We start from the raw sequence: 13,889 nt of genomic DNA on the forward strand, positions 1-13,889 counted from the left end.
GATTTAAGCCTCCTGCCACTGCCTTTCAGTCTTATTCTTACAGTAGCCTCAAGACTTCTCCATCCATATAGCACTGGTTATAAAACATATAGGTTAATGGGGAAAAGATTCACCCCAGTGAGGGACACCCAAAGAGGTTCACACAGTTACATACAAAAGAGAATAAGGAGGAAAGAGATAGAGGTAACCAGGAAGAGAAGAGGGGTAGTAAAAAGGAGAAAGACAGATCCAGCCAATAGTGAGATCCCTAAAAGTTCTCCACAGCCCAGAACTCCCAAAGAGATTCACAGAGTTGGGTAGAGAAGAGAAGGGAGAGGGTGGAGACAAGAGGTGTCTGGGGCAAGAAGAAGTAGAGTAAAGGAGGAGAGAGAAATAAAGCCAGTCACACTCCTAAGTAAAAATGGATACTGAGGATTGGATTCTTAAATGTACAAAACTGATAACAAATACCAAAAAGCAAAAGTTAAAAATCTAGAGTGGAGTTTCAGTTCAGTTCATTTCAGTCGCTCAGTCGTGTCCGACTCTCCGCAACCCCATGAATCACAGCACGCCAGGCCTCCCTGTCCATCACCAACTCCGGGAGTTCACTCAAACCCATGTCCACAGAGTTGGTGATGCCATCCAGCCATCTCATTCTCGGTCTTCCCCTTCTCCTCCCGCCCCCAACCTTTCCCAGCATCAAAGTCTTTTCCAGTGAGTCAACTCGTCGCATGAGGTGGCCAAAGTATTGCAGCTTCAGCTTTAGCATCAGTTCTTCCAATTGATCAATCAACCCAGGATTGATCTCCCTTAGAATGGACTGGTTGGATCTCCTGGCGATACAAGGGACTCTCAATAGTCTTCTCCAACACCACAGTTCAAAAGCACCAATTCTTCGGCGATCAGCTTTCTTCACAGTCCAACTCTCACATCCATACATGACCACGGGAAAAACCATTGCCTTGACTAGACGGACCTTTGTTGGCAAAGTAATGTGTCTGCTTTTTAATATGCTGTCTAGGTTGGTCATAACTTTCTTTCCAAGGAGCAAGCGTCTTTTAAGTTCCTGGCTGCAATCAGCATCCGCAGTGATTTTGGAGCCCAAAATAATGAAGTCTGACACTGTTTCCATTGTTTTTCCATCTATTTCCCATGAAGTGATGGGACCAGATGCCATGATCTTTGTTTTCTGAATGTTGAGCTTCAAGCCAACCTTTTCACTCTCCTCTTTCACTTTCATCAAGAGGCTTTTGAGTTCCTCTTCACTTTCTGCCATAAGGGTGGTGTCATCTGTATATCTGAGGTTATTGATATTTCTCCCAGCAATCTTGATTCCAGCTTGTGCTTCTTCCAGCCTAGCGTTCCTCATGATGTACTCTACATGTAAGTTAAATAAGCAGGGTGACATTATACAACCTTGACGTACTCCTTTTCCTATTTGGAACCAAAATGTAGTCAGTGCTAACTATAGGGTTTTAATCTGTTGCAACAGTCACTTCCAAAGCAGTTCCTTCTTCTTTGTTCATTTTGGCTTCTTCTGCTTGCAAATTTCTTCAGTGTCTAATTTCCACCCTGACACAAGGGGACAAGGTGGTCACTTATTTAGCCTCACTTGTTCAGTTGTGATGTGGGGAGGGAGGAACCCTGCAAACAATTATCACTGGCGTGTGTGAGGAGTGCTCACAGTGCCTGGGCCACTCTGAGTTTGCCCTGACTCACGCTGTGTTTGCTTTCCCAGTCTACACTGCTCAGGCTCCAGGTTGCTCTGCAGGGGAACTATATAAAGCAGACCCTGTGTTGCGTGCACTTCCCATGTCTAAACTGCTCTTGTTCAGGTTCTCAGGTACTCCACAAAGGCACAGACTAAGTTGTGCCTGCGTTTTGTGCCCTTCCCAGGTCTGAGCAGTTCAGGTGACCAGGTGCTTGGCGAGCAGGTGTGCGGTGCATCTTATCACCTCCATGGTCCAAGCCCCTTGGTTTCCTGTATACACAGATAGAGTGTTGTTTCAGGTGTGCCATGTGTCTCCTCTGGAGAGCCGATCTCTGACTGCAACCCTTCTGGCAGATGTAAGTCGTCCAGGATACCAGGAAGACTTGGTTAGCAACTGGAAGCCTGCTCACAGGTGAATACCGTCTCTGGGGCTGAGATTGACCCTAGCCTTCTGGATCTGGATGTCACCCACCTGCCTCTCTTCCTCTGGCGTGGGGAGAGGCTGGTCTGCAGCCGGCTAGCTCTCCTCAGGTATTCACTGAATCCTTTGTTCTGTGATCAGGCCAGGCTGTGCCTTGGAGCTTTACACGGGAACGTTCTCTCTCTCTCTCTCCCTCTTTTCCTCTCTCTCTCTCTGGCTATCCCACAGTTTGGGCTGCTATCTCACATTAGCTCCCTACGATTGTCCTCAGGGCATTCAGGCCCGGTCCTTACCCTTAACATGCAGCCCGCACCTTCCTGTTCAACCCCCACTCACTGCTGGCGGACACGAGCATCTGGTCTAATTCTCTGCTGGCAGTTGCAGTTAGGCATGTAATCTGTGGGGTTTTGTTTTTGTTTTTTTCCTCCTGGATATGTTGCCCTCTGAAATTCCAAAACTCCCCACAGACCCACTGGTAAGAGGGTTTCCTGGTGTTTGGAAACATCTCCTCCTTCACGACTCCTTCCCCAGGACGGGTCTCCTTCCCTAACTCTTTTGTCTCTCTTTTTATCATTTGTATTTTGTCCTATCTCCTTTCAAAGAGAATGGGCTGCCTTTCTGGGTGCCTGGTGTCCTCTGCCAGCATTCAAAAGTTGTTTTGTGGAATTTGCTCATCGTTTAAATGATCTTTCAGTGAATTTGTGGGGAGGAACGTCGTCTCCCCGTCCTATTTCTCCACCACCTTAGGACCACCCCATCCATGCAATTTTCCAAACAATAATACTGGAGTAGGTTGTCATTTCCTCCTCCAGGGTATCTTCCTGACCCAGGGATCAAACCCACATCTCCTGCATGACAGGTAGATTGTTTACCACTGAGTCACCTAGGAAGCCCCTAGCTATCTTATAATAGTTGCATTAATCACCATGGAGGGAATAAAGATGAACATTTGCCATCCAGCTTCAGTTTTTAGCATTTTTATCATCATCTGATAAAAGTCCAGTGAAATAGCATAACCACTTCTTAGGGACTTAACTGCATTGTTATTAATTTACTTTCCAACATTTTGTCAGTAAAATGCTTACTATATGCTCAATATAATGCTCAGTCATCTCCAACTCTTCACGACCCCGTGGACTATAGCCTGCCAGGCTCCACTGTCCAAGGGATTTTCAAGGCAAGAACACTGGAGTGGGTTGCCATTTCCTTCTCCAGGATGCTCAACATAAATTATAATAAATACATAAATGTATAATACCTTAAATTTATATAGCACCTTTCACCTTTCAAATACCATTAGTTTAAAAATAATAATAGCATCTGATACAGAATGTCAACTGCTGTGCTACACAAATCACATTAATTATTACATCTAATCCCATTTACCATTTTTATCCCCCTTTACTGATAATAGCTGAACTTTATATCACACAGCCAGGAACCATTTCATGCATTTTGCATGTGTGCTCAGTCGTGTTTGACTCTTTGCAACCCTGTGAACTATAACCCACCAGGCTCCTCTGCCCATGGAATTTTCCAAGCAAAAATACTAGTGTGGGTTTCCATTTCCTACTCCAGTGGAATCTTCCCAACCCAAGGATCGAATCCACATCTCTTGCATCTCCTGCATTGATAGGCAGATTCTTTGCTGCTGCACCACCTGGAATCCTTCCCTACAGTTTACATGTACTAATTTGTTAGCACTAATTCATTAGTACTAATTAATTAATACTAGTTCACTACTTTTATGTGTATTAATTCTTTAAAACCTCACAATAACCCTAGAAAGTAGGCAGTATTATCTTTTACCAGTGAAGAAACTGAGCCACAAGGAAGTTATGTAACTAAGATAACACAATAAATGAGTCAGGCTATGAATCCATGTTCCGAAGTCTTTGTTATTAAAGACATACTATCTTTCAGCTGTAAGAGATATGTGAAAACTGAAACTGAAAATCACTCAGTCATGTTAGTGTTAGTTGGTCAGTCATGTCCAACTCTTTGTGACCCCATGAACTTCAGCTTGCCAGGTTCCTCTGTCCATGGAATTCTCCAGGCCAAAATACTGGAGTAGGTAGCCGTTCCCTTCTCCAAAGATATGTACTATCCCAGTTTTACAGTGAGAAATGTGAAGCTAAGGTGTTCAAGTGACTTACCCTGGACTTTGACCCTAGGTTTGTCTCACTCTAGAGCCTGAGTTCTTCAGTTCAGTTCAGTACAGTCACTCAGTTGTGTCCAACTCTGCGACCCCACGGACTGCAGCACTCCAGGGTTCCCTGTCCATCACCATCTCCCGGAGCTTGCTCAAACTCATGTCCATCGAGCTGGTGATGCCATCCAACCATCTCACCCTCTGTCGTCCCCTTTCCTCCTGCCTTCAATCTTTCCCAGGATCAGGGTCTTTTCAAATGAGTTAGTTATTTGAATCAGGTGGCCAGAGTATTGGAGTTTCAGTTTCAACATCAGTCCTTCCAATGAATATTCAGGATTGATTTCCTTTAGGATGGACTGGTTGGATCTCCTTGCAATTCTTAATCAGTTTAATTATGTCACTCGTATCTCAACCCTTGTATTACCTCATGTTCTCTAATTTAGAAGCTTCCCTGGTGGCTCAGAGGTTAACGCTTCTGCCTCCAATGCGGGAGACCCGGGTTCGAACCCTGGGTCAGGAAGATACCCTGGAGAAGGAAATGGTAACCCACTCCAGTATTCTTGCCTGGAGAATCCCATGGATGGAGAAGCCTGGTAGGCTACAGTCCACGGGGTTGCAAAGAGTCGGACACGACTGAGCGACTGAACAGAACAGAACAGAATGAGATAGAACACAGTGAGCCTCTGAGCTAGACACCTGGTATTTATCAGATGGAGTAAAACTGAGCCTTTGTTTGTCAATCAGACACTGCAAGGACAAAACTGGTGGCAAAAGCTGAGCTCTGCTAAAGCAAGAGGATAAAATGCCCACTCCTGAGACCAAGGAGGGCTTCCCAGTCTTCACATGTACAGGAAGGCTTCTTGGGGATCAAAAAAGGAGGGGACCCCATCCCTTAGTAAGTGTGGACATGCACTCATATTCCTCTGTGGTGGAATCCACCTCACAAAACAGTTGCACAAGCATCTTGGGGAGAGTCCATGGACCAGTCAGGCATGTAGAAAGAAACAGTATAATTGGTCAAAGGTAAACAAAGACCAGGAAGGACTGTCCTCTATATTACCTCCTTACCATGCTCCTCCTCACTCAGGATGCCTGTACTCCTCTCCCACTGTGTCTCTCTGCCTTGTTTATGACTCATGCTCCTCCTCACTAAGGATGCCCTCACTTCTCTCCCACTGTGTCTCTGCCTGGTTTCTGACTTACTGCACTCCTCCTCATTAGAGAGGATGCCCATATCCTTTCTCTCTGCCCTGCTTCTGAATTAGATAAACAAACTGTTTTCCTGTGTACTCTCCCATACATCGTGCTGAGTCTCTACTAATAAACTTTGTACCTATTTTTACAGTTTTTGCTTCCTTGAAACTTCTTGCTTTTAAACAGAGGCAAGAGCCAGGGCCACTTTGCTTCTAGCCTCTAGCCTCTGGTGGTCTAGTGGTGAGGACTCCTGGTTTTCATCTGGGTTGCTGCTGCTGCTGCTAAGTCACTTCAGTCGTGTCCGACTCTGTGTGACCCCATAGATGGAAGCCCACCAGGCTCCCCTATCCCTGGGATTCTCCAGGCAAGAACACTGGAGTGGGTTGCCATTTCCTTCTCCAATGTTTGAAAGTGAAAAGTGAAAGTGAAGTCACTCAGTCGTGTCCGACCCCTAGCGACCCCACGGACTGCAGCCTACCAGGCTCCTCCATCCATGGGATTTTCTAGGCAAGAGTACTGGAGTGGCTTGCCATTGCCTTCTCCGTCATCTGGGTTACACAGGTTTAATTACTGGGCAGGGAACTGAGATCTTTCTTCAAGATTGCTCACTTCTCTCCTTCCGAGATTGCTATTACAGTATAACTTACTGTACTTGCTTCAAAAACAAGGAAACTGAGGTTTAAATAGATTACTTCACTAAATGTCATGTAGGTAATTAGTGGCTAAGCTAAAGCATAGAAAATCCTAGTCTAGTGTTATCTTGACCACAGTCATAGCTTCATAAAGTGTATAATCTAATTGAGATGAGAATATTATTACACATGAAAGTAATAGATTACTTTTTCGGATTTTTCTAAGATTTTGACGCATTTTAAATATTTGTTTAAATTACAGTCCAATTAATTGGACTGCAATTATATAATTTATGGATCCTTAATATAAAACATACATTGGTCAATCCACAAGTAGATAAAATCAAAATTTCTCTAGCTGCTTTCACCTCTCTTCTGGTGTTGCATATTGAAAATATAAACCAATTAGCTAAATGTGATAAAAAGAAATCCCAGAAATAAAAGTGAAGGTCATAGGTAAAGAAAAAGTTCTCTGTGTGCTGCTCATCTCATGTTCACTTCCAAATGAGCAAAGTCACCTTGTGTGCATGCTATGTCTCTTCAGTCGTGTCTGATTCTTTGTGACCCTAGCACTTCTATGGGATTCTCCAGGTAAGAATACTGGAGTGTGTTGCTATGCCCTCCTCTAGGGGATCTTCCAAACCCAGGGATCAAACCCTCATCTCTTACACTGGCAGTCGAATTCTTTTACCACTGAGCCACCAGGGAAGCCCTTGCTAATTCTCCCAGACCCAGAATTAAGTCTATTTTCTCCTGAGACTGTGGACCCTAAATTATAATGATTTATTTTCTTAATCAAAGAACAATTGGTTGCAAAAACTTTAGTTTATATCGTTTACCAAATGTATTTCCTGAGAACAGTCCAAAACTCACTAATAATATTTACTCACTTTCTTAACTTCTTTGCTAATAAGTCATAGTGATGTTTAGAATTTTTGTTGCACTTTAAATTTTTACACCAAGTACTGTCATTTTAGAATCATTGAACTGCAGTCCCCATTATATAGTCCTTGCTCCTCCTCCATAGCCTATTGTTAGGCATTAAAAAAAAAAAAAAAAGCTGTAGTAAAATACACATAACATAAAAGTTATTGTATCTACAATTTTTAAGTGTACAATTCAGTAGTAAGTGCCTTCACATTTTTATGCAACCAATCTCCAAAACTCTTTTAATTGTGTTGTTGTTTTCAACTCTTTGTGACTCTTTGTGATGTCATGTCATGAACTGTAGCACGCTAGGCTCCTCTGTCCTCCACTGTCTTCCAGAGTTTTCTCAAATTCATGTCCACTGAGTTGGTGATGATGTCTAACCATCTTATCCTCTGCTGCCCCCTTCTCCTTTTGCCTTCAGTCTTTCCCAGCATCAGGGTCTCTCCCAATGTGTCAGATGTTCGCATCAGGTGGCCAAAGTATAGGAGCTTCAGGAACAGTACTTCCAATGAGCATTCAGGACTGATTTCCTTTAGGGTTGACAGATTTGTTCTCCTTACCATCCAAGGGACTCTCAAGTGTCTTCTCTAGCACCACAATTTGAAAGCATCACTTTTCCACACTCAGCCTTCTTTATAATCCAACTCTCACATCTGTACATGACTGTTAGAAAAACCATAGCTTCACTATATGGATCTTTGTCAGTAAAGTGATGTCTCTGCTTTTTAATATGCTGTCTGATTGTGCTCAGTTGTGTCCTGCCTACTCTTTGCTGCCACGTGGACTGTAGCCCACCAGGCTTCTCTGTCCATGGAATTTTCCAGGCAGAATACTGGAGTGACTTGCCATTTCCTACTCCAGGAGATCTTCCCCACCCAGGAATCGAACCTGTGTATCTTGTGTCTCCTGCATTGGCAGGCGCCAGTATCACCTGGGAAGTCCAATATGCTGTCTAGGCGTGTCATTGTTTACTTCCAAGGAGTAAATGTCTTTTTATTTGATGCCTGCAGTCACAATCCACAGTGATTTGGGAGCCCAAGAAAATAAAATCTGTCACTGCTTCCACTTTTCCCCCTTCTATTTGCCATGAAGTAATGGGACTGGATGCCATGATCTTAGTTTTTGGAACGTTGAGTTTCAAACCTTTTTCACTCTCCTCTTTCACCCTCATAGAGAGGATCTTTAGTTCCTCTTCACTTTCTGCCATTAGATTGGTATCACCTGTATATCTGAGCATATCATAGCAATTGTTGCTATTTTTCCCAGCTATCTTGATTCCTGCTTCTGATTCATCTAGTCTGGTATTTTGCATGATGTACTATGCATATAAGTTAAATAAACAGGGTAACAATATACAGTCTTGTCATACTCCTTTCCTAATTTTGAAACAGTTGGTAGTTCCATCTCTGATTTAACTACTGCTTCTTAACCCATATATACAGTTTTCTCAGGAGACATGTAAGGTGGTCTGGTACTCCTGTCTCTTTAAGAATTTAATAATTTAAAAGTTAAAAAGCTAAAACTCTGTCCCAATCAAAAAATAAACTTCCTCTTTCCTCATTTCACCCAATCCCTGCAAAATATCATCACACTCTTTGTCTCTGTAATTTTGACTAGTCTAAGTGTCCCAGCAAAGACCCTGATGCTGGGAAAGATTGGGGGCAGGAGGAGAAGGGGACGACAGAGGATGAGATGGTTGGATGGCATCACCAACTAAATTTTGACATAGGTTTGGGTGGACTCCAGGAGTTGGTGATGGACAGGGAGGCCTGGCGTGCTGCGGTTCATGGGGGTTTCAAAGAGTCGGACATGACTGAGTGACTGAACTGAACTGAAGTATCTCATATAAATATTAATCTCAAATGCAGTAATTGTCTTTTCTGCATGACTTCTTTCAATTAGCATAATGTCCCTGGGGTTGATCCATATCGTTGCATGTGTCAGAATTTTCTTGCTTTTTAAGGTTAAAAAATGTTGGATATACCACAATTTGCTTGTCTGTTAGCTATTGATGAACATTTAAGTAACTTCCACATTTTGGCTAATGTGAATCATGACAAGCAAGGTTGTAAAAATATATCTTGAAATTTTGTTTTCAATTCTTTTGAGTATGTACTCAGAAGTAGAATTGTTGGTATGTAAAGTAATTCTAATTTTAATTTCTTTAGGAACTGCCATACTGTTTTTTATAATTGCTGTACCATTTTACCTGCCCACCCACAGTTCATAAGGGTCTAATTTCTCCACATCCTCACCAATGCTTGTCACTTTTTGTGTTTTTATAATATTCATCCCATGGGTGCTTATTAGCCAATTTTATAGTCAGTATTACATTAATTAGGACAAGAACTAGCTACAAATTCTTTTAGAGAGTTAACTGAGAATCTATTGAATATTTATGTGGGGCAAAAATATCACCAGTATATGCTAGAATATTGTTAAGTTCATTTTCAATATTGCTTTAATAAACTCCATGAAAATTGGATCACCGTTATGAATAGATATATTTGAAGAAAAAATAATATTATCAGAAAAGTTTTTTTCACTTCAGAATCATATAATATAAAGTTTTACCTTCTATGATCTTACTTTTTAGGAGTTGGAAAATAATTAAGTCTGTTTAATATGTTCATAGGTTTTTGGAGGCCTATTTTTCTATCACCTCCGCATAGCCAAAGAAAGGAAACTGAAGAACAACACTCTGTGCAACAAATTGATAACAAAGGTGAGTATATTCAGTAAAAATTGGCAAAGGATTTTATATATTTTATTCAATATTGAGAAAATTTTTTTATTTTTATTTATTTTATTTTTTTTAATTGGAGGCTAATTATTTTACAATATTATATTGGTTGGTTTTGCCATACATTGACATGAATCCGCCCCAGGTGTATATGAGTTCCCCTTTCTGAACCCCGCTCCCAACTCCTTCCTCTCCTTATCCTCACTCTGGGTCATCCTGCACACCAGCACCGAGCATTCTATATCATGCATTGAACCTGAACTGGCGATTCGTTTAACGTATGATAATATACATGTTTCAATGCCATTCTCCCAAATCATCCCACCCTCACCCTCTCCCACAGAGTCCCAAAGACTGTTCTATACATCTGTGTCTCTTTTGCTGTCTTGTATACAGGTTTAACATTTTCATCTTTCTAAATTCCATATATATGCGTTAGTATACTGTATTGGTGTTTTACTTTCTGGCTTACTTCAATATGTATAATAGGCTCCAGTTTCATCCACCTCATTAGTACTGATTCAAATGCATTCTTCTTAATGGCTGAGTAGTACTCCATTGTGTATATGTACCAAAGCTTTCTTATCCATTTGTCTGCAGATGGACATCTAGGTTGCTTCCATGTCCTCGCTATTATAAACAGAGCTGCGATGAACATTGGAGGACATGTGTCTCTTTCAATTCTGGTTTCCTCGGTGTGTATGCCCAGGAGTGTGATTGCTGGATCATATGGCAGTTCTATTTCCAGTTTTTAAGGAATCTCCACACTGTTCTCTATAGTGGCTGTAGTAGTTTGCATTCCCACCAACAGTGTAAGAGGGTTCCTTTCTCTCCACACCCTCTCCAGCATTTATTGCATGTACACTTTTGGATAGCATCCATTCTGACTGGTGTGAAATGGTATCTCATTGTGGTTTTGATTTGCATTTATCTGATTATGAGTGATGTTGAGCATTTTATCATGTGTTTGTTAGCCATCTTTATGTCTTCTTTGGAGAAATGTCTGTTTAGTTTTTTGGCCCATTTTTTGATTGGGTCGTTTATTTTTCTGAAATTGAGCTGCAGGAGCTGCTTGTATATTTTGGAGATTAATTCTTTGTCAGTTGCTTCATTTGCTATTATTTTCTCCCATTCTGAAGACTGTCTTTTCACCTTATTTATAGTTTCCTTTGCTGTGCAGAAGCTTTTAATTTTAATTAGGTGCATTTGTTTAATTTTGCTTTTATTTCCAATATTCTGGGAGGTGGGTCATGGAGGATTCTGCTGTGATTTATATCGGAGAGTGTTTTGCCTATGTTCTCCTCTAGGAGTTTTATAGTTTCTGGTGTTACATTGAGATATTTAATGCTTTTAGAGTTTATTTTTGTGTATGGTGTTAGGAAGTGTTCTAGTTTCATTCTTTTACCACTGGCTGACCAGTTTTCCCAGCAAAACTTGTTAAAGAATACTACCAACAATTATATGGCAATAAAATGAACAACTTGGAAGAAATGTACAAATTCTTAGAAAACTACAACTTTCCAAAACTGAACCAGGAAGAAATAGAAAATCTGAACAGACCCATCACAAGCACGGAAATAGAAGCGGTAATCAAAATCTTCCAGCAAACAAAAGCCCAGGTCCAGATGGCTTCACAGCTGAATTCTACCAAAAATTTCGAGAAGAGCTAACACCTATACTACTCAAACTCTTCCAGAAATTTTCTGAGGAAGGGAAACTTCCAAACTCATTCTATGAGGCCACCATCACCCTAATCCCAAAACCTGGTAAAGATCCCACAAAAAAAGAAAACTACAGGCCAATATCACTGATGAACATAGATGCAAAAATCCTTAACAAAATTCTAGCAATCAGAATCCAACAACACATTAAGAAAATCATACATCATGACCAAGTGGGCTTTATTCCAGGAATGCAAGGATTCTTCAATATCCGCAAATCAATCAATGTAATACACCACATTAAGAAACTGAAAAATAAAAATCATATGATTATCTCAGTTGATGCAGAGAAAGCCTTCGACAAAATTCAACATCCATTTATGATAAAAACCCTCCAGAAGGTGGGAAGAGAAGGAACATACCTCAACATAATAAAAGCTATATATGACAAACCCACAGGAAACACTATCCTCAATGGTGAAAAACTGAAAACATTTCCCCTAAAGTCAGGAAAATGACAAGGGTGCCCACTCTCACCACTACTATTCAACATAGTACTGGAAGTTTTGGCCACAGCAATCCGAGCAGAAAAAGACATAAATGGAATCCAAATTGGAAAAGAAAAAGTAAAACTTGCACTGTTTGCTGATGACATGATCCTCTACATAGAAAACCCTAAAGACTCTACCAGAAAACTACTAGAGCTAATCAATGAATACAGTAAAGTTGCAGGATATAAAATCAGCACACAGAAATCCCTTGCATTCCTATATACCAATGAGAAAATAGAAAGAGAAATTAAGGAAACTATTCCATTCACTGTTGCAACGAAAAGAATAAAATAATTAGGAATATATCTCGCTAAAGAAACAAAAGACCTGTACATAGAGAACTATAAAACACTGGTGAAAGTAATCAGAGAAGACACTAATAGATGGAGAAATATACCGTGTTCGTGGATCAGAAGAATAAATATTGTGAAATGAGTGTACTACCCAAAGTAATTTATACATTCAATGCAATCCCTATCAAGCTACCAATGATATTTTTCACAGAGCTAGAACAAATAATCTCACAATTTGTATGGAAATACAAAAAACCTCGAATAGCCAAAGCAATCTTGACGAAGATGAATGGAACTGGGGGAATCAATCTGCCGGACTTCAGACTCTACTACAAAGCCATAGTCATCAAAACATTATGGTACTGGCATAAAGACAGAAATATAGATCCATGGAACAAAATAGAAAGCCCAGAGATAAATACACGCACCTATGGACACCTTATCTTTGACAAAGGAGGCAAGGATATAAATGGGGAAATATTTGGAAAATTTTAAGCCTGACTTCTTATATTCGGGATCTCTAAGACTATATCCAAGTCCAAAATTCTCTAGGAGGATTCACTGAATTCAGGACATAATAATACTCAAAGCTATGATTTATTACAATGAAAGCATACAAAATAAAATTGGGGTCTTTAATAGACCAGCAAACACCCTCTTCCAACAACAAAAGAGAAGACTCTACACATGGACATCACCAGATGTTCAAAACCAAAATCAGATAGATTATATTCTTTGCAGCCAAAGATGGAGAAGTTCTATAGAGTTAGCAAAAACAAGACCAGGAGCTGACTGTGGCTCAGATCATGAACTCCTTATTACCAAATTCAGACTTAAATTGAAGAAAGTAGGTAAAACCATTAGACCATTCAGATATGACCTAAATCAAATCCCTTATGATTAAACAGTGGAAGTAAGAAATAGATTTAAGGGACTAGATCTGATAGATAGAGTGCCTGATGAACTCTGGACGGAGGTTCGTGGCATTGTACAGGAGACAGGGACCAAGACCATCCCCATGGAAAAGAAATGCAAAAAAGCAAAATAGCTGTCTGAGGAGGCCTTACAAATAGCTGTGAAATGAAGAGAAATGAAAAATAAAGGAGAAAAGGAAAGATATAAGCATCTGAATGCAGATTTCCAAAGAATAACAAGGAGAGATAAGAAAACCTTCCTCAGCGATCAATGTAAAGAAATAGAGGAAAACAACAGAATAGGAAACACAAGAGATCTTTCCAAGAAAACTAGAGATATCAAGGGAACATTTCATGCAAAGATGGGCTCGATAAAGGACAGAAATGATATGGACCTAACAGGAGCAGAAGATATTAAGAGGTGGCAATAATACAGAGAAGAACTGTACAAAAAAGACCTTCATGCTGAAGGTAATCACGATGGCGTGATCACTCACCTGGAGCCAGAAATCTTGGAATGTGAAGTCAAGTGGGCCTTAGAGAGCATCAATACGAACAAAGCTAGTGGAGGTGATGGAATTCCAAATGAGCTATTTCAAATCTTGAAAGATGATGCTGTGAAAGTGCTGCATTCAATCTGGCAGCAAATTTGGAAACTCAGCAGTGGCCACAGGACTGGAAAAGGTCAGTCTTCATTCCAATCCCAAA

At 40.7% G+C, this 13,889-nt stretch overlaps 1 protein-coding gene across 1 annotated transcript in view; it reads left to right on the top strand.

The window, feature by feature from the left end:
• Positions 1 to 13,889, top strand: part of LOC129563949 (uncharacterized) — a 55,993-nt gene that overhangs the window by 26,467 nt on the left and 15,637 nt on the right. Inside the window, 1 exon segment of the mRNA XM_088833946.1 lies at positions 9,655 to 9,744. Coding sequence (XP_088690072.1) covers positions 9,655 to 9,744 — 90 coding nt within the window.

The sequence above is a fragment of the Moschus berezovskii genome, chromosome X (genome assembly GCF_049115385.1).
Source record: "Moschus berezovskii isolate FMDL1 chromosome X, NW_MosBer_1.0, whole genome shotgun sequence".
Classification (NCBI taxonomy): Eukaryota; Metazoa; Chordata; class Mammalia; order Artiodactyla; family Moschidae; genus Moschus; species Moschus berezovskii.